Here is a 20,723-nt window from a genome sequence, read left to right on the forward strand (position 1 = left end):
GCCAAGCTACATCTCATCACCCTGCCTCTAGGGCTACAGAGTAGTGGCCAGGACGAAATCCAAGCAGGATGGTTTTAGGTTATTGGGTAAAATAAACTTAAAACTTGATACTAACATTTTCTTTTTTTTTAAGATTTATTTATTGATTTTATGAATGAGTGCTCTATCTGTATGTATATCTGTACACCAGAAGAGGGCATTAGAATTCATTACAGATGGTTGTGACCCACCATGTGGTTGCTGGAATTGAACTCAGGACCTCTGGCCAAGCAACCTGTGCTCTTAACTGCTGAGCCATCTCTTCAGACCTATACTAACATTTTCTTTAAGGAGAAAAAAATAATGTTGACAGTGTGCCTGGACTCAGACCCATCAACATCTGACTAATAAAGAATAGAGAGGTAGGTTGGGGAGATCAAAGAAATATTTTTTAAAACTTCAAAGAGCTGAAGAATTAAGTGTTACAACTAACTGTACTGGCAATAAATGCTGTTGTATTTCTCATAACTATCATTACCCCAAGCTGTCATCTGCCATTTTATTTTCATACTATTTCATATCTGAGAGATTTCTGATTACTTTTTGTTCTCTTAATTAAGATTTGCGCTTTTCTAACTTCATGATATCTCCTATAGCATCTAAACTGAAACCAGCTTTTTAAAGCAATAAATATTCTATTCTTCTTTTCAATAGAGCCCATTTTTTTCCTAGCATCCAACTCTGTTCTTGTTTGCCACAATCTCTTCTTCTACACTAAGTTCATCTTAAGGAAAGGACTTAGTTACAAATATTAACTGTTTTCCAAAATTCAAACAACTGTTAAAAAACAAATTACAATTTCAAAAGGAAGGAAAATGGGGCTGGTGAGATGGCTCAGTGGGTAAGAGCACCCGACTGCTCTTCCGAAGGTCGGAAGTTCAAATCCCAGCAACCACATGGTGGCTCACAACCATCCGTAACGAGATCTGACGCCCTCTTCTGGAGTGTCTGAAGACAGCTACAGTGTACTTACATATAATAAATAAATAAATAAAATCTTTAAAAAAAAAAAAAAAAAGGAAGGAAAATTAAAATCACCCACTCTCCTTTTTTAAGATTTATTTATTATTATTCATAAGTACATTGTACCTGTCTTCAGACACACCAGAAGTGGGTGTCAGATCTCATTATGGGTGGTTGTGAGCCACCATGTGGTTGCTGAGATTTGAACTCAGAACTTTCGGAAGAGCAGTCAGTGTCCTTACCTGCTGAGCCATCTTGCCAGCCCCAATCATCCACTATTTTACCTCTTAGAAAAAAACGTTTTCTATTTTCACAAATAACTACAGTCATGCTCACACACAGCTTTTCACAAATTGTCACTGCACATGCTCAGGCTGCCTGGATGCAAGCTCCAAGGAGGAGAGGGAAGAGGTTTGTTACAAACATCCCTAGGAGCCCAAAGCAAAGGGCCCTTAAAGTGTATGATGTAGGTTACTGAATTCAGTGTTCTCTGGGCACAGTTTAACACACCACCTCATACATGTCAGCATGGAAACTTACTCTTCTAAAAGGACACAAGAGCAGCAAGTGTGCAGAAAGATACTACTGAAGAACATTCAATTTCTAATTTTTGCTACTAGAAATGGCCATCTTCCAGAAGTTTCACTACAACCTGCTTCAACCCCACATGGTCAACCCCACTCAGTCTGTACAATCACCAGTCAGCTGGAGAGTTACTCAGGTGCCCCACCCCAACAATGCCTTCTGTGGCACTAGGCACACTATACTGCATTTACACCTTTAACATGCAACCACGTGTCAGAAGCACTAGACAGCCTCACCCTGAGAACACTTCAACATTCACTTCCACAGTGATTTCCTGGGTCCTCCATGACCCAAAAGCTTTTTCTCAACTTCACTCTAGTTCTGATTTTTATATGCTTTTGCCTATAATCTCTCAGAGGAGATGAATTTTACCACTAGTGATTAACTGTTACCAAATCTAGAACTCTCTCTTCTGAGCTTCAAATCTACTATTTCCAGATGTCAGAGAAACACTTACACAGAAGTGGTAACAGAGAAGCCACATTAGACATATCATAAACTGAATCTCCAATCAGCCGAATCTCAGAGTCAACCCTCTGTTCCTCCTCTCTCTGACAGGCAACAAAGCCAGCCAATTCCACGTCACCAAAGTTCTTCCAAGCCCAATCCTTCTGTGACCTCCCACATTACCTAGTCTAACTCACCATCTCTCAGATCTCCCAATGGTCTGTTTCTCTAGTCTTAGAGGCAGGCTCTCTACATTCCTCCCAGCTCCTTTAAATCCTAGCCACACACACTTCACAAGTCACTTAACTCTTCCAAGCTAATATACTCAACTAGCCATCAAAGTGTCTTTCTTTATTGTGTTACTGGGAATTCAGTAACATAATACCTATGAAGCCCTGTCCACAGTATCTGGATGTAAGTAATAATAACTGGCTATTAATGTGAACATGGGAAAGTGCAAATTCAAGAGTTTATTTTTACCTCTTTACAATCTATGTTCCATTACCACGACCCTTCAAAATTCAATTCAACTTACAGTTTCAACCATAATAATTGTTACACTGACCACATTTTATATAGAACATATAGTACATAAGATTATATAATATCCTACTTTCATACCTATAAAGGTAAAAACATATATTTACTTAAGTGCATCTATGTACATAATATATATAAAAGATATTAGTATATACTGTATCTTACATAATGTATACCTACTATATAAAATATACACATATAACACATTTATAAAAATATGTACATCACATGTATGTATACAAATATAGTTTATACATAGTAACATTACTATTTATTATTATTCATCCACTGTAGCTAATACTTAATGAACACTGAAACTTTTTTAAGTGAAACATTTAAAGACTTTAAATGTTTCCACTCTTTTAACCTATATAGTAACTATATAAACTAAATACTACTTCCATTTTTCAGATGAGGAAATTAAGACTAGCCGATCTAGACATCTGTATCACCTTCTGTACTTGGTTATACAAACTCATCCTTCAAGACCTAACTCGTTGCTTGCTTTCTACAAGTAAAATTAACTTCTTGCTCATCCAGGCTCCCATGAGATTTTACAGCCGTACCTCAATGACTTCAATACATTCTGAGAAATGAGCCTTTAAGCACTTTTCTTGTGTGTGTAGTTACACGAACCAGGACAGGTACAATATCACCAGACAACAATCGTACATGACCACTATCATACATGTAGTTTCATATGGATCAAAACATCATCACAGGCTGCATTCTGCACATATGCACACATAGTACATTTCTGTGAGATAATTGTCTTCACAACCAAACTGATCACAACTGCCTTATTCATCTTTGTAACTAGGACAGTGCCTGGCAAGGCATGGGCTCTGCAATTATTTTCAAATTACATTGGATTAGAAGTTGAAGTCAAAAAAGAAAATGAGACTTTTTAAAAACTGCAGTATTCACAAGGAATCATTAAGAAAGCAACTTTAAAAAATCTAAAAGCAGCAAAAATGCTCAAGTCTATAATTTTTATTAAACATTACATACCCAATTTTACAGACCCTCCAAAAAGGGAACCTTTATCAAAAGCATCCTTCCACGTGAACGTCAAGCAGATCTAGGATGAAGGAGAGGAAGCAAAAACAGTTATTACCTCTTAGGACTTTGTTAGATACCGAAGACGAATCCAGTAAGGAAGACAGAGTTCAGCCTGTGCAGCTGCCACCTCTACCCAATGAACCCTTCCCTCTTATGAACCCTTTCTTCCCCATGTAAAACACTAGCATTACGGTATCTCAAAACGTCATTCTGTGTGGCCTTTATGAACAAAGAGAAGTAAAAGGAAAGAAAGCACCATGAGGCTTCCTGTGGACCAAACTCCTACCCAAGGAGGAGAAATGGCTGCTGAGATGGCCCAGCAGATAAAGAGCTTGCCACATAATCCTTACAAGGTGAGCTCAATCCCCGGAACTCATGCAAAGATGGAGGGAACAGAACCGACTCCCAGAGTTGTCCTTTGATTTCCACATGTACTATTAAGAAATACAGTCTTTTTTTTTTTTTTTTTTTGGAGGCAAGGTTTAACTGTAGCCCTGGACTAGGCTAGTTTTAAACTCATAGAAATCTATCTGTCTCTGTCTCCTACATGTGTGGGTGAAAGGTATATGATACCACATATGGTCTAAAATATATTTTTTATTTTGCTTTATTATTTTTAAAAACCTGGAAATAAATAAAAATAGCACACCAAAATTAACCAGACTCAAAGACCATACAATAATGAAGTTACATACAATTAGAAATAGCATTCAAAATGCAAGCTGTGAAGCTTCAACATTAAATTTTACACTAATAAAGTATTTTTTAAAGACATAAGAGGGGGCTGGAGAGATGGCTCAGTGGTTAAGAGCACTGACTGCTCTTCTAAAAGTTCTAAGTTCAAATCCCAGCAGCCACATGGTGGCTCACAACCATCTGACATATCTGATTTGGAGTGACTGAAGACAGCTACAGTGTACTCACATATAATTAATAAATAAATAAATAAATAAATCTATCTTAAAAATCTAAAGACGCCGCACGGTGGTTGCGCACGCCTTTGATCCCAATACTTGGGAGGCAGAGACAGGCGGATTTCTGAGTTCGAGGCCAGCCTGGTCTACAAAGTGAGTTCCAGGACAGCCAAGACTATACAGAAAAACCCTGTCTTGAAAAACCAAAAAAAAAAAAAAAAAAAAAAAAAAAAATCTAAAGACATAAGAGAATGGCTTTTAGGAGAGAATGGAATAAGATAATATTTTATTTGTTGATCTGAGTAGTAGTTATACAATATACTTACTTTGTAAAGAGTTAAGCTACACATGATTATAGATGAATAAAAATTTCACCTAATAGAAAACTTGCTGGGCCTGTTAGCACAGGCCTATAATCCCAGTTACTCAGGAGGCTGAGGCAGGAAGGTCACAAGTTCAAGGTCTGCCTGGGTTACATAAGTTGAAGTTGAAGGCCAGCTTCAACAACTTAGTGAGGGCCTGCCTCAAAATAAAAGACAGAAAGAGGGCTGGGGATGTAATTTGCTGGTAGAGTGTTTGGAAGCCACAGGTTCAATCAAACTTTCACACTGGACTTCCTTAAAGGGAGTCTCAACAAATGATAACTTTATCTGCAAAACTACTAGTACAAGAGTAGGCCAGACCCTAGAGCTCCCGAGTCTAGCTGCATATGTATCAAAAGATGACCTAGTCGGCCATCACTGGAAAGAGAGGCCCATTGGTCAGGCAAACGTTATATGCCCCAGTACAGGGGAATGCCAGGGCCAAAAAATGGGAATGGGTGGGTAGGGGAGTGGGGGAGGGGGACACTTTTGGGATAGCATTGGAAATGTAATTGAAGAAAATACGTAATAAAAAAAAAGAAAAAAAAGAGTAGGCCAGGCAGGGATATATACACCTTTGATCCCAGCACTCAGGAGGCAGAAGCAGGTGGATCTCTTTAAGTTCAAGCCCAGTCTGGGCTATAGAGCTAGTTCCAGAACAGCCAGGGATACACAAAAACCATGTGTCAAAAAAACAAAAACCAACCAAACAAACAAACAAACAAAAAGGCTTTCCCAAACTTGGTGGCACATAACTTTAATCCCAGCAGAGGCAAACTGAGCTCTTGAGTTCAAGGCGACCCTGGTTTACATAGTAAATTCCAGGACAGTCAGAGACGTGTCTCAACCATCCTCAAAAAAAAGTCAAGGGTGAAAATAGATGATCCCATTGGTATAAAATAGAGATTAACACTCTATGCAAGCTTCAAAACTGACTGAGGACATAAAGAAAATTCAGGAGAATCTTCAGGAGACAATATTCACATCCGACAGAGTCAAAACTTCTAGTTTATATAAAACTGCCACAGAAGCCTAACCATGGTAAAGACATATCACTGACTTCAATGAAACAGACCCACAGGTAGAAGGAAGTGGGTGACTGCAACCACAACTTGACAGCAATATTAACAGCTTACCTGATTTTCAGAAAATGGGAACTTGGGTTCAATGGAACAAATCTGATCATAATACCTATTTAAAAAAAAAGAGAAAGAAAGACTAATTATTAGCAGAGTAAAATGACATGAATTTATATAAACTCAACAGCTGGAAAGAAGGCTCAGCAGTTAAAAACACCGGCTGCTCTTCCAGAGGACCTGAGTTCAATCCAGAACACAATTAGTGGCTCCTAACCATCTCTAACCCCAGTTCCAGATCTTCTAGACTCTTCATCCTCTTCTGGTCTCTGTGGGTACTAGGCATACATATAGTGCACATACATACAGGCAAAACACCATACACATATAATTAAAATAATAAATTTTTAAGAGAATAAACCAAAACTATTTGTGGTGGTTTGAATGAGAACGGCTCCCATAGGTTCATAGATCTGAATGTTTGGTCATTAAGTAGTGGCACTACTTGACAAGGATTAGGAAGTGTAACCTTGTTGGAGTGGGAATGGCCCTGTTATGTCATTGGCAAGGACCTTGGGGTTTCAAAAGTACAAGCCAGCCAGTTTCTCTCTTCCTGCTGCCTGTGGATCTGGATGTAGAACTCTCAGCCACTTCTCCAGCACTATGTCTGCCTGCTTGCTGCAAGAATTCCCTTCTGCTATGCTGATAATGGACTAAACCTCTAAAACTACAAGCAAGCCATAGTTAAATGTTTTCTTCTCTAAGAGCTGCCTTGGTCACAGTGTCCCTTCACAGCAATAGAATATTGACTAAGACTCCACTTGTCCCCAATTACAGTGACCAACAAATCCAACTTAACGATTTGTTTTAAGGTCACTAAATGCAATCCTTAAACCACACACTAAATTATGTACAATAAAGAGCTACACTAAAAATGAAAAAGGATACTCACCATCATGGACAAACTTTCACCTCATACTATTCAGTACAAGTCAACAAACACCTACTTGAAAACTTTGTATTTCTTAAAATAGTTTATTAAGATGGCTATGTTTGGCCTTGTGTGACAGCTCACACCTTTATTGCCAGCACTGGGGAGGCAAAGGCAGGCATATCTCTGTGAGGCCAGCCTTTTCTACACAGCAAATCCCACAATACCCATGGTTACATAGCCTCTCTGAATATTTAAAAAAAGGTTCACTAAGTCTAAGTTCACACATCTAATCAACTGATTAACAACTGATCTTCAACTTTCAGACAGTTTAGGCATATCCATTACTGACACAACAGCCCCCAAAAGCTCACAAATTACATGTATCTCAGGTCCACCAACCCAAAGTCCTCACTTCTTGTTCTTTGCAGTATATGATCTACACAGTAATCAATATCTCACATAATGCAGCAAATCGACCACCGTTCCCCAAGCTACTGTACTGAGGGTGAGCCTTTACCCAGTAACTGAGGACAGAAGGTCAAAGCTAAGCTCTATGGCTGGCCTCCTCCCTTCACTTATTCCTGCCCACACCCTGCCACCTTCATCTTGACCAGCTTTCCAATGATTACTTCTGGGGACGGTTTCAAGAAGACAAGCAACAGAGGTAGAGAGCAACATGCATGGCAATAAGTTTGGCTGCAAACTGAACGAACTAAGTCATTAAACACACATAGAAGTTCATGGGAGCCAGTTACCTCACTGTTAGAGGAAAGAATCCCAAATACTTGAAGGGGTGGGGCTGGAACAAACTGTAATTCTAGACTGGACTGAAGTATCAATGTGAACCCATTTTTTTTTAACATTCTAGAGATTAAACAAGAACAACTACAAATGTGTATTATACATTCCATACACTGAGAGGGCCTTGAAGTAATGACACCTCTCCAGAACGAGACACTTAGTGTCCAGATAATCTCCTGTACTAAGGAAAGAGAAATGGATGAAACTGGGAAAACAAAAGAATCAAGCCAGAAAGTGATGAAGACGTGAAAAACAAAGAGCAAAGCAAGCAAACCACAAGGAACAGGTCTCAAGGAACTCCTCACGGCCACACAGAGAACAAACAATCAAACAAGAAGTGAGTTGATGGCTCAGTCAGTAAAGTGCCTGCCATGCAAAAATGAGGAAAGTTTGATCCCCTGCTTGTAACCTCAGCATAGGTGCCCTGAAGCTCTGGCCAGCCTAGCCTACTCTACAGGCTCAATGAGAGACCCTGTCTCAAAACCCAGAGTGGAGGTCAGGAGAGATGGCTCAATGGTTAAGGGTACTGACAATCTTCCAATGGACTTGGGTTTGATTCATATGGTGGCTCACAGACATGTTCTCCTCCAGATTCAGGGCATCCAATACCCTCTGGTGGTCTCCACAGGCACAAGGCATGAATGTGATGTACAGACATACTCAGACAAAACAGCCATATGCATTAAAGAGACTGACAAATCTTAAAGGAGAATGGACAAGTGGATGCACCAGAAGAATGGCATCCAAGGTTGACTTCCGGCCTCCACACGAATGCACACACATGCACACAGACTCACACACACATGCAACCACATCCTGATGAACACACACACTGACAAATCACAATCCACTAAAGAAAAGAACAGTATTTATTGGGAAGTAAATAAGCAGGTGACTAAAATTTGCTCCACATGTTCTGTAATGACAACTAGTAAATCTCCCACAGTATATATCCAGTGTGGTAATGTCTTAGAGTTCATAGTTTGTATTCCTGCACAAATATTACCAAGAAGCAAGTTGGGTAGGAAAAGGTTTATTCAGCTCACACTTCCACACTGCTGTTCATCACCAAAGGAAGTCAGGACAGGAGCCTGGAGGTAGTGACTGGTGCAGAGGCCATGGAAGGATGTTACTTACTGGCTTGCTTCCCCTGGCTTGCTCAGCTTGCTCTCTTATAGAGCCCAAGACTACCAGAACAGAGGTGGCACCACCCACAATGGGCCCTCCCGCCTAGAACACCAATGGAGAAAATGCCCCACAGCTGTATCTCATGGAGGCACTTCCCCAACTGAAGCTCCTTCCTCTATGATAACTCCAGTCTATGTCAAGTTGACACACAAAAACAGCAAGTACAGGTAATATTCATCAATGGATACTAAAAATAGTCAAAGCTTTGTGTGTTCAAAGCCCAGGATACAGCCTCTGGCACTATATGAGGTGGAGGCAATGCCCTGCAGCTGTAATCTCAGTACTAGGGAGGCAGAGGCAGAAAGAACAAGAGCTTGAAGCCAGCTTTAACAGAACAATAAGAAGTTTGATGTGGTATCCTACAAATGTTTATTAAGAAATATACTCATTAACTGTAAAGTCAAGGAACCTGGCAAACAGTATCCTAACCAAGTCATAAAAATCCAAGTTATCATATGGCACCACACTCCTAACATGCCCTGAAAGCAGCACAGGTCCACCTGGGCACAAACACCCAAGCCACATGGTAATCTGATACAAAGCCTTACCAAGGGGGGCGGGTGTCAGAGGGGCCAGATATGATGGCACATACATTTAGTCAAAACACTCAGGATTTCTTTGAGTTCAAAGCCAACCTAGTCTTGTTCTAGAACAGCCAAAGCTACCTAGAGAGACCTTGTCTTAAAGAAATAATAATAAAAGAAAAAGAAAAAAGAAAAAGAAGAAGAAAAAGAAAGGAAAGGAAAGACTTTATCAAGGGACATTCTGCAAAGCAACTAGCCTGAGCTCTTCAAAACTGCCAAAGTCATAGGTGGAATGTAGTTCACTAGCCTAGAGTGGCTGAGTCCCTGCATTTGATTCCTAGTAACCATTAAAGGGAAAGAAAGCCAAGGCTCAAATGATAAAAGGAGGACTACTCCGACTGCAGGACGTTAAAGAGGCAGCATTAGTAACTGAAGCAACTGGTGGAAGCCAGACCCTGGACCTGTAAACCCCACCAATGGAGTAAAACAGCAAAATCAGCAAAACAGACTGAATGAAGTCAGCAAACGTCCTAGTTATGGAAGACAGGGCTGGAGTATATAAGAAAGTGTCTCTATCCCTAGGAAAAATGTAAGTATTAAAACCTTTTGATGGGTTACTGTTGTGGTAATGAAGGAGAGATCCTCTATGGTCTCAGGCATTTGAACATTTGGTCCTCAACTGATGGTGCTGACTGGGAGGTTTGAGAGGTTTAACTTTGCTGGAGGAAGTATGTCACTGGGGTGGGCTCTTAGATTTCAAAGCCTCTCACCATTTCTTCTGTGCTCTCTCCCTGCTCATGGTCGGAGATGTGAGCCCTCAGTTTGCTGCTGCCTTCTCTGATGCTTCCTCATCATGGTAAACTCATCCCCGTAGAGCAGTGGTGCTCTACCTAGTGCTGAGAGCCTTTGATAGAGTTCCTCATGTCGTAGTGACCCCCAACCATAACTGTAACCTTTCTACTGTCATGAATCATAATGTAAATACTTTTGGAGATATAGGTTTGCCAAAGGACTTAAAACCTACAGGTTGAGAACCACTACTCTAGAAATACAGATTCTAATAAATCCTTCCAAGTTACCTCTGGTGCTTTATTGTAGCAATGAAAAAGTAACACCCATTACACTTTAAATTACTTTCATATTTTTTAATGATGCTGTGCCTTACCTGGCCACCAATCAACTCTGGAGCTCAACATCAGGATATTCACTATACATTTGAGTCAATAAATTACATTCTCTCTGGCTCAGGGCCTTCACTCCCTTCACTAGATCCTAAGGAGGCTACATCAAGGCCTGGAGCAGCAGAGCCTTTAGATGTACCTGCAAAAGTAACGCCAAGCTAGATACAGACCAAGAACTGGCAAGCTTTTTCAGAAAAGGGATATTCTAGACTGCTGATGAAAAGGAAAAGCAAAAACTGTGTAAGTACTTTCATAACAAGAAAGAAACGTCTGCCCCGTCCTTGCCCCTACCCCAAGCCTAAAGACACAACAGCTGTTCAACTCTCGTCAACTAGACACATTCTCTGAAAAGTGCCACTTTGCAGGAAAGGAAATAGAGGAAGAAGTGGCCAACACAGCCAGCACCTCCTGTACTTTGGCTATTCAGTGTCACCCAAAATTGACTTGTTAAAGACTCAGCCTCCTGCCCGCGGCACTCTAGAGAGGTGCCTGAATTAAGAAATGCTTATCCATGAGTCAATCCACTGGTGAGTTCTATTGGCCACTAGAAGTATCATTTAGCTGGATGGAAGAAGATCACTGGACGAGTGCCTTTGAAGGGCACTATCTCCTCTCTGACTGTCCCCATACCCCCAGCTGCCAGAGGTGAGTAGCCTCTGCCATCACACACTCAGGCTGCCTCACTCCAGGCACAAAGCAACTGAACCACAACCACAGATCGAAAACAGTAACAAACTTTTCTCCTTTTCTCTAGGTAATTTTGTCACAGCAATAAACACCACCCAAATTCCAGTGAACTCTCCCCTCCTATGGGAGAACAAAATAATATACTGTGAACCTCCAGACTGGGGGTTCACTGGGGAGCCAAGCATAGCTGAGCCAAGTAGCCAATGTATGGGTGACAGCACCATAAGCCTAGATAGCTGTGGTATGCACACCGGCCAATGGGAAAAGCACTGAAGCAAAGGGCAGAGTGATCACAAAACACCATTAGGCCACCAGGACTCAGAGCTAACCCACCCAAGTGTTGTCTGCAGGCCATACATACACAGGCAACCCATTAGTCCTAATCCTGACCCTGCTAGAAAGTAAGCAAAGAAGAAAATAGGACACGAAGCCTCTTGCTTCAAAGGTATAAAAGAATGACTGCATAGAATATACTGAACCCTTTGTATCAAGCCTCTTCCTCCACAACCTGAGGTCAAGAAGCAAAACCAGAGTTGCTTGGGCAGAAGAGGCCATGTATATTACACATGTACATGATCACAACGTATGAGATGGCTGCCTTAGAACATGTTATGGGAGGTGACAGGAAAGAGCAGCCAGTGGAAACCAAAAATGTTTGACCAGCATGAAGCAAAGGCCAACAAGATCAGCTATGGCTTTACATGAGGGAGCCCACAAAGCTTACTAGACCATAGGCAAAATGCTGCTCCTGGAGAGACAAACACATGAGCTATGTACTTCCACAGAGGGAGCAGACACCAGTAACTAGCTACCCTCTAGTTCTGCCTCTGTTTCAGATACCAAAGTTCTCTAGGAAGACAATCTACCAAAACAGCAAGAGTATACCACACCCCTCTCTTTAAGATTCACAAAGATTTGGCAATCAAGACTCTAGCCTAAGATTACTTACCTAACAATATAGAGACCTATGCAAGTTTAACACAACTTGAAAGAAAGCCAATATGCTTTCTCAGCGTGACTGAAAGATGTCCCCCAAAACACATCCAACACAGGAAATGATGCAGTAAAGAACAACATCTCTTCAGGGCTGGCCAGAAAGCTAAGTACAGGAAGATGCTTGCCACCAAGCCTGACCACAAAGCCAACTACTATACTGTCTTCTGGCCTCCGTATACATGTCAAGGCATGCAAGCCAAGGCATGCACACACAGAGACAGACAGAGAGTAGGAGAGAACATTCTTAGAAATAAGTACATTAAAACAATTACAAATGTGCTTAAGCAGACTTAAGTATATCACAGTGGGCAGAACTCAAACGCTGCAAAGCACGCAGCCCAAGGCTGCATTCAATGTCTCAGGCATTGTCTGAAGACTTGTAAGGCGAAGGCAAAGCTTCCCTCACAGAAATGGCTCACAACCTTTCTAATGCTTTGCCCTTTAATACAGCTCCTCCTGGTGTAGTGACGCCCAACCATAAAATCTGTTGTTACTTCATACCTGTAATTCTGCTACTATCACGAATGGTAATATAAATATCTGATATGCAGGATGTCTGATACGTCACCCCAAAGGGGCCGTGACCCACAGTTTGAGAACCACTGCCTTAGAGGCACGGATGATACAATGTGCATCAAGCACTTGAGACAGCCGCTGGATACACAGGCCACATATACCACCCGCAGACAAGCACTGTGTGACTAACCCCAGCACTCGCAGACGTTCCTTACAGTTTTACAAAACTCGGGCACTTTAAAGCAAATCCACTCTAAAACTCTCGTGAGAGAACTGTTTGAAATCTGGCTCCTCACTCTGTCAACAGATAAAGTCTACTCAGTGCTGGGAGCCATTCTAACTACGGTAAGGGCTGCTAGTGGCCATCTGGCAACACATGCAGGAAACATCACGGGAGCAAGATGATGCCAAAACTAAGGGGTGTCTCTGGACAGCTCTGTTCCCACCCTAATCCACCAGCGTCCCTTGCATGAAACAAGATCATATTACCAGAAATTGGATCATAAGGTATCACGGAAATGTTATCATTATCAAGTACCTGGGTTGTCACCAATTGCAAAAAGGACCAGGGTATTCCATACGTGCATACGCCCGTGTCAAAAGATTTTTAAGTAACCAGTCTCAGCGGTCTACTATGTCATTCAAGTTTTCTTTCAAACGACTGTAGCTCCTAACTTTTACAACTGTCAGTCTGTCACTTGATTATTGGAACATGAGATGACTTACTTCAAGTGAACAATATAATAAGTCACCGACATTTGGTTTAGTGTCCAAATTCTCTCCCTTCCCTTTCGTAACTATTATTAGGAAATCTAGACGTGGTCCAATAAAGTCACAAACAGGGATTGTAAAAGGGAGACTCCAGTTGTAACACCCAAAAAGTGAAAACCGGTCAAACGGCTGTAACCAGAGAGATCATTACACGGCAGACGTCCTCCCAGGTAAGGAGCCTCGGTGACAGAAGGCACTCGGAAGGGAGGACAGGGTTATGAGTCCTCTCACCAGGAAAGAATGCTGACCACACCTACGCTGCTGGCCTGAGTCAGAGTGGAGGCCAGGCGCGGGGGAGAGGAAAAGGCTATGAAGGGAGGAGGAAGCGAGGCTGGGGAGGGGAGCGGGGACAGGAAGGGAGGCTGGGAGGGAGCCCCGCCGCCCGGGCCCACCTCAGCAACGTCTCCAGGGCGCCCTCATGCTTGTCCAGCGGGCGACCGAGCGCCGAGCGCCGCAGTTTGCTGAGCTCCTCGGCCGCACGGCAGTACTGGGCCTGCTCCTCGCCGCCGCTCGGGTACGTCTGCTGGATGAACTTCACCAGCGGCTTGGCCAGGTCCACCTCCGAGGTCTTCTTCAGCTGCACCCAGATGAACGACGCCATGGTGAGCGCCCGGCCGCCGCGTCGGGCCGCACAGACGGAGGGACAGCGACCACGGCCTAGGCGCGCTCGGCACCGGCAGCGGAGGAGCGGACCGACGGGCCGACGGACTGGGCCGCCAGCGCTTCGAGCTGGCCACTTCCGGGAGCCCCCGCGCAGGCGCAGTCGGAGGGGCGCGCCGCTCGGTCACGTGATGGTGCCACCAAAGCGTCGCTCACCTGGGCTCGCCTGTGCGGCGCCTGCGTGGTGGGATCAGGCGGTAGCCTACTGCGATGATTAAATTTTCAAAAAGATTCTTTTGGTTATTTTGGTTTGGTTTGGTTGTTTTGTTCGAGACTGGGTTTCTCTGTGTAGCCCTGGCTATCTTGGAACTGACTTGTAGTCCAAGCCGGCCTCGAACTCGCGGAGATCTTCCTGCCTATGCCTCCCCAATGCTGGGATTAAAGGCATACGCCACTACCACCCGGCTCAAGAAGATTTTAAATTCTCCTTAGATTCTGCTCTATTTTTCTTTTTAAAATATTTTTAATTGATTGTATTTTTCCTTTTTTATTACAAAAATTAATTTTATAGGTCAATATATTCTGCCCGGTGGTGAAATGCTCCTTTGTTATGCTTTCTCCTATGAGACCAGACCCTGGGGAGTATTGTGATGTGCGGTTGAAGGTCCATTGTGTGTGCAGCCTTACCCCCACCCCCACCCCCCAGGGCAAAAGTAGAAAAAGTCCCTGCCTTCGTGCAGTCTTCCAGGTAAGGACACAGTCGGTAGTAAGGTACGTAAAAAGAGATCTCTTAGAAGAACATAGCATAAGCAAGATAATTTAAGAAACATCCTCCCAGAAGATGAATTTAAAAGAATACTCGCAATTTGACATTAAAAGAGAGCACGGGTGGAGAGACTTAAGTGGGAAGAGGCCCCAGACCTAAAGCACGAGTATCCCATATCCAGAACTTAAAAGGGAAGTAGAGACTAGAATGAAAGGAAGTTGAAGAGTGACACCACAAATCATTATGAAACTTGTAGTCAGTGTCTAGAATCTATTTAGTACAATCAGTCGTACTTAAGCAATTTTTTTTATATTTTTTACAAAGGCCTCCCTGGGTAACTGGGGAAATAGATTAGCAGTTAAAGACTGTTTGCTGCTCTGCCTGAGTGAGAGGCCGACCTGGGTTCCCAGTAGCCTCTTTAGGAACACACTCAACACCTGTAACTCAAGGCGACCCATCACCCTCTTGGGGCCTCCTCTGGGGCCAGCCCTCACGCGCACATACATAGAATGTTTCTTGAAGGCCTCCCAGAAGACAAGTCTGGTATTTTTACTGTTTATTTTTATTATGGTTTATTTATTGGGGAGTACTCAGAGGTCAGAGGTCAACTTCTGGAATCAGTCCCTTCTACCACGTGGGTCTCAGGGGTGGAACTCAGGTGGGCATGATTGACAGCAAGCACCTTTCCCTGCTGAGCCATCTCACCACTCTTGATGGAGCAAATGTTGATGAACAATATCGTCCATGAAACATTCCAGGCAAAACTAACTTGAATCTATCAAGCCTTCACATCAAACACGCAATTTTTTTCATTTTTTATTATATATATATATATATACATATATATATATATATACACACACACACACACACATATATGGGTTTCTGCATGTATGTCTGTGTACCATGTTTGTTCCTGATGCCCCCTGAAGTAAGAAGAGGGCATCAGATCCCCTGGAACTGGAGTTTCAGAAATGATGAGCTGCATATGGGTGCTGGGAATCGAACCTGTGTCCTCTGGAAGAGCAGCTAGTGCTTTAACAGGGGAACCATCTCTCCAGTGCCAGATCACACAATTTATAAGAAATACAACAGGCGAAATAAGAAATTCTGTGACGTTTCAGAGCATAACTGGTGTATACGCTTCAAAATGTATCGGCCTGAAAAAAAAAAAAAACAATGGTTGTATAAAAAAAATTAAAAAAGCAAAACTTGTGGACATTACAGCCTGCCCCAGATCCTATTCTGAACAGACAAGCTATAAAACACCTTTCAGGACAGTTGAAAGATGAATGAAAACATGGAATATTTGATAAGATGAAACTGTGTTGCCATACAAACCTTGGGGGGTCATTAAGAAAATGGTATGTGTGTAACACTATCTTGGTTTTAAAAAATTAAATATCTGTATATATGGACGATGAAAAAGGATTGTACCCTCAGTGGTGCTGATTCTTTGAAAATAGAAACATACTTTTTTATCTTATTTTTATTTTCATGTAATAATTTTGCTTTATACATTATATTTGTTCATTAACAATAAAGCTTATTTTATTAAAATTTTATTTATTCATTCATTTACATTTACTTATTAGTTCGGGGGAAACGTGTGTGTGTGTGTGTGTGTGTGTGTGTGTGTGTGTGTGTGTGTTTGTGTAGGTCAAAGAACAACCTGTAGGAATCCTTTTCTGGTCCAGCTCAGGTCTTCAGATTTGGCGGCAAACCCTTTAGCCACTGATCCATCTCAGTGCGCTATAAAAATGTCTTTATTCTAGTTAAACTTTCTACTTACAGTAAATGCCACGGCCACCCTGCCCAATGTGCATCAGAAGAATGTAGTGAGGCAAAGTGTGAAACAGAAATCGGGCAAAAAAAAAAAAAAATCATCATCAAATCTGACCTAAGGAAGATAAACAAAACTGATAGGTTTTTTGAGTTTAGAATTGAATTTGCTAACACCCAAACAGGAAAATAAGGAAAGGGACGTAACCAAGAATGGCACCTGCTTTGGGTACCTGTGTATCTGAGTGTTTGGTGAGAATGCATGTTGCCAGAAAGAAGGGCAGTGAGACTCACTGAACAGGGTGGGTGAATAGGCCAGAGGAGTTCCGGCTGTGGCCTGCCTCAGCTGGTTATGTCTTACGTGGGGCAGCGGATGTCCGGCTGCGCATCTGCCTCGCTAATGGAGTGCCCCATAATAGGCGTCCCAGTCCGTGTTTCCCACAGTGAGAAACAGCGGAGTCTGAGACAGATGCTGTGGTTCCAAATCTTCTGTGTACCCAGGCGCCTCCGGTGTCTGGCTGGGAGTTGTGAACGGGGTCTGATGGTCTGTGTTTCCTCTCAGGATGACTACTCACCAGGGGGGAAGGGGAAGGCTCAGTCCAGGATGGAGATGGAATCCTCTTTGAATCCAATTGAATGCCAACGATATGGAGTGACTGGGAGAGGAAAGGCCTTCTCCAGGAGATTTAGTCATGGCTCTTTACCACAAAGGCCTCATCACCACCACCTTCCCTCCCGGGGGTTCTTGTGGAAGAGCTGGTCATTGCTTGTCCAAACTTTTATTTGACGGCAGATATGGCCTATGCGCTTTACTTGAGGTGAACCAGGGATTAAATAGCTTTTGCGGGAAGGAATGCCCAGAAAGGGAAGTTCATTGCTTGAACAGCCAGGTTCTATCTAGATACCGCATTAGCATGAAGAACTCCAGGTTGTTCTGGTAGGTGACCGATTGTCATGGCCCTCTCAGTGGGTTGTCACGGTGAGGCGTTCCAGATCAGGTAGTTTGGCAGGGAGCTGCCTCCATGCCTGCCATTCTCAGTTCTGAGATTCCCCGGGGATTTGAGCCTGCTCAGCCTTAGAGTTCTTCTGTCTGGTGGTGGCAGGGTCCACCTCCTCCACAGGCTGTGCCCACCCCCACACATTAGAATCATTGTGGTGATGATATAGAAGAGACTGAGTTCTACAGATTGGTTTTGCATAGGCGTCAGCTTTCAGCAGGCAAATTACTTACAAATCTGGTGGACTACAAAGGGTCACATAAAATAGGTCAAAAATTATCAAGAATTAAAGATTCAACTTAAGGATTTTTGGTTTTGGGGGTTTTTGTTTTGTTTTGTTTTTTAGTTTAAAAATGTATGTGTGAGTGAGGGTATGCACAAGCCACAGAGTACGTGTGGAGGTCAGAAGACAACTTTTCAGAGGTTGGTTCTCTCTTCTACTTTACTTTTGAGGCAGGAATTCTCTTGTTGCTGCTGTGCTGGCTGAGTATTCCAGAGCAGGTGGCCCCCAAACTGTTCATTCTCCTGTCTTCAGCTCCCAGCTCACTGCAGGGACTGTGTGAGTGAAGATGCGCTCCACTGCATCCAGCTTTATATGTTGTCATTTTGCTTTGTTGTTCTTTTTTCTTTTTTTCTGAGACAAGGTTCCCTTCTATGTAGCCCTGGCTGCTGTCCTTGAACTCCATATGTAGATCAGATTTGAAGCAGAAGAAGTGAAGAGCATCAAAGATGCTAGATCAACAGTTCAGGTATGCAAGCAAGCCAAGCCCAGCCTCCATCACTGTCCGATGAGTCCTTTTTATATTCCCTTAAGCGGAAGCTTAAGGGTTCTTTGAGAAGTCAGTTGTGTTAGATGGCGTTTTGCTGGGGCGGGGCAAACACATGAAGGAGTGTTTTCCTGAAGTGGACATAGGTGAAAGGCTCAGGCAGACTCATGAAGGAACATTTGGCTGAAGCAGACCCAGGAGAAAGGATGCTCTGCTAAAGCAAGCACATGAAAGGACACGTGGTGAAGGATTCTTTGCTAATGACAGGCATGTATTGGTCCGCCTTGCATTGCGTAGTTGGGTTGCATTTGTCTAGATTCCATAGAGAGAAACATATCAAAAAACTTCTAGTGATGTGCCTCTCTGTTTCTTGCCACTTCCTTGGACTCAGGCTGATGGACAGAGTGATGTCAGCTGAGAGAGACGCAAGTGCTGAGGCAAGACCTGTGGAGGACACGTGATGTTTGAAGGGAATATAAAAAGGACTCATCGGACAGTGATGGAGGCTGGGCTTGGCTTGCTTGCATACCTGAACTGTTGATCTAGCATCTTTGATGCTCTTCACTCTTTGCTCGGTGGAGATAGACACAGCTGAGAACTGCTCCTGACATCTCTGCTGGTCCGAATCCCTCCTGCCTGGCTGTTCCTGCTAGGTCGTGCCACCTGCTGCTATCCCGACACTAATGAACTGAACTGCTGGTGTATCCGTGAAGTGTTTGTGAGTGGATCGAGCTGCCACTGCTGACCTGTGAACTGAACTGCTGATTTCCTGACAACACAGGTGGGAGTTGCTCCAAAGAACCATTTCTAAACAGGTCCACTTCCCCTGTATCCTTTCTTTCCCACTATCTCTGGTGGGGTGGTGAGCTAGAAGGGAGGTTAAAGTATTTAAGAGCCATCACTAAAAGTAGACTTTGGAAACAGTTAAGTTACACAGATTAACCTTAAACTCACAGAGATCTACCAGCCTGTACCTTCCAAGGCATGGACCAACACACGCGGCTTACATCTGGATTTTGTGTGCATGTTCTGAGGATCAAACTCAGGCCAGCAGGCTTGCACGGTAAGCACATTTACCAGCTGAGCCTTCTTGCTAGCTCATAATTTGGTGGTGGTGGCATTTTTTTTTTTTTTAGACAGGGTTTCTCTGTGTAGTCCTGGCTGTCCTGGAACTCACTCTGTAAACCATTCTGGCCTCAAACTCAAAGAGATCCAACTACCTCTGCCTCCCTAAAGCCAGGGCTAAAAAAGTGTGCCACCACTGACCAGCAAAAATGGAATGTTTTAAATTTCACAAAGATGTACATCACCAAAGAAGCCAAATACATGAGTGGGACAGCAGGAAGCAACAAGAAGAGTGTACAAGAAGAGAGATGAGCTGTAAGAAGGATGGAGAACATGGCAGATGAAGGGAAAGGGACCTGATAGGCATGGGACTGGCAATGTAGACCAGTCAGCAGAGAGCTGCTCTGGCTTCCCTGAAGCCATGAGCTTGATCCCAGCACTGAACAAACCGGCTGTAACAGCACACAGAAGCCATACACCTTCCAAGGTCTGGGATTGCCAGCATGCACCATTCTGCCCCAACCTTGATGACTAAATTTTTGTCTGACTTCCCCACTAGGATGTTAGCTTTGTGGAAGAAAAGTTTGTGTTCATTTTGAATAGTGTTCCAAACACCCCTTGACTTACCATAGAACTATGTCTGTCCCATGTAAACTGACCCATACATAATAGGTCAGAATGTATTGACTATCTTTAACCAATAAACATTATCACTTAGCAGCATGGTACAGCGTGAAGGATGGTTTGTTTGCCTGCAGGACTGTGTGACCCACTGACTCACTGTGCTGCCCTGAATCATAAGAGAATGTCAGGCAGCATATCACTAAACCAGGGAGAAGATCAAACGAGCTGTGTAGCCAAGGGTGACCTTGAACAACTGGATGACCTTGAACAACTGATGGTCCTCCTGAGAGCTGGGGTTCCAGGTGTGCATCACTGTGGGGAGACAAACTACCCCAAGACTTTCTCAGACGCCCTGGTGAAAGGACAAAGGAAACTAGCTCTGGGTCCTTGTCCAGGAGTGGGCTTGGCAAGGCCAGTCTAGGGCTAGAGCCAGTGTGTCCTCAGAAGGGTCAAGGCTGCAGCTTCTAGGGACTTGACTCTTTGCCTTGGACTGTGGCTGTGAATCCTGGGGCAGCTGTGTCTGAGGTATCCCATG

General features: G+C 43.2%; 1 protein-coding gene across 5 annotated transcripts in view; it reads right to left on the minus strand.

The window, feature by feature from the left end:
• Positions 1-14,359, minus strand: part of Pdcd6ip (programmed cell death 6 interacting protein) — a 56,536-nt gene extending 42,177 nt beyond the window's left edge. For 3 of the 5 annotated variants that reach the window (NM_011052.2, NM_001164678.1, NM_001164677.1), the window contains exons 1-3: positions 13,979-14,339; positions 6,049-6,103; positions 3,586-3,655 (exon numbers count right to left, since the gene is read on the minus strand). In NM_011052.2, the coding sequence (NP_035182.2) occupies positions 3,586-3,655; positions 6,049-6,103; positions 13,979-14,187 (334 nt within the window). In that variant the 5' untranslated portion in view covers positions 14,188-14,339. Of the gene's footprint in view, positions 1-3,585; positions 3,656-6,048; positions 6,104-13,978 lie in introns of all 5 variants that reach the window. The other 2 variants (XM_011242941.3, XM_030244125.1) reach the window with 2 other exon arrangements.
• Between the last annotated feature and the right edge of the window lie 6,364 nt (positions 14,360-20,723).

The sequence above is a fragment of the Mus musculus genome, chromosome 9 (genome assembly GCF_000001635.26).
Source record: "Mus musculus strain C57BL/6J chromosome 9, GRCm38.p6 C57BL/6J".
Lineage (NCBI taxonomy): Eukaryota > Metazoa > Chordata > Mammalia > Rodentia > Muridae > Mus > Mus musculus.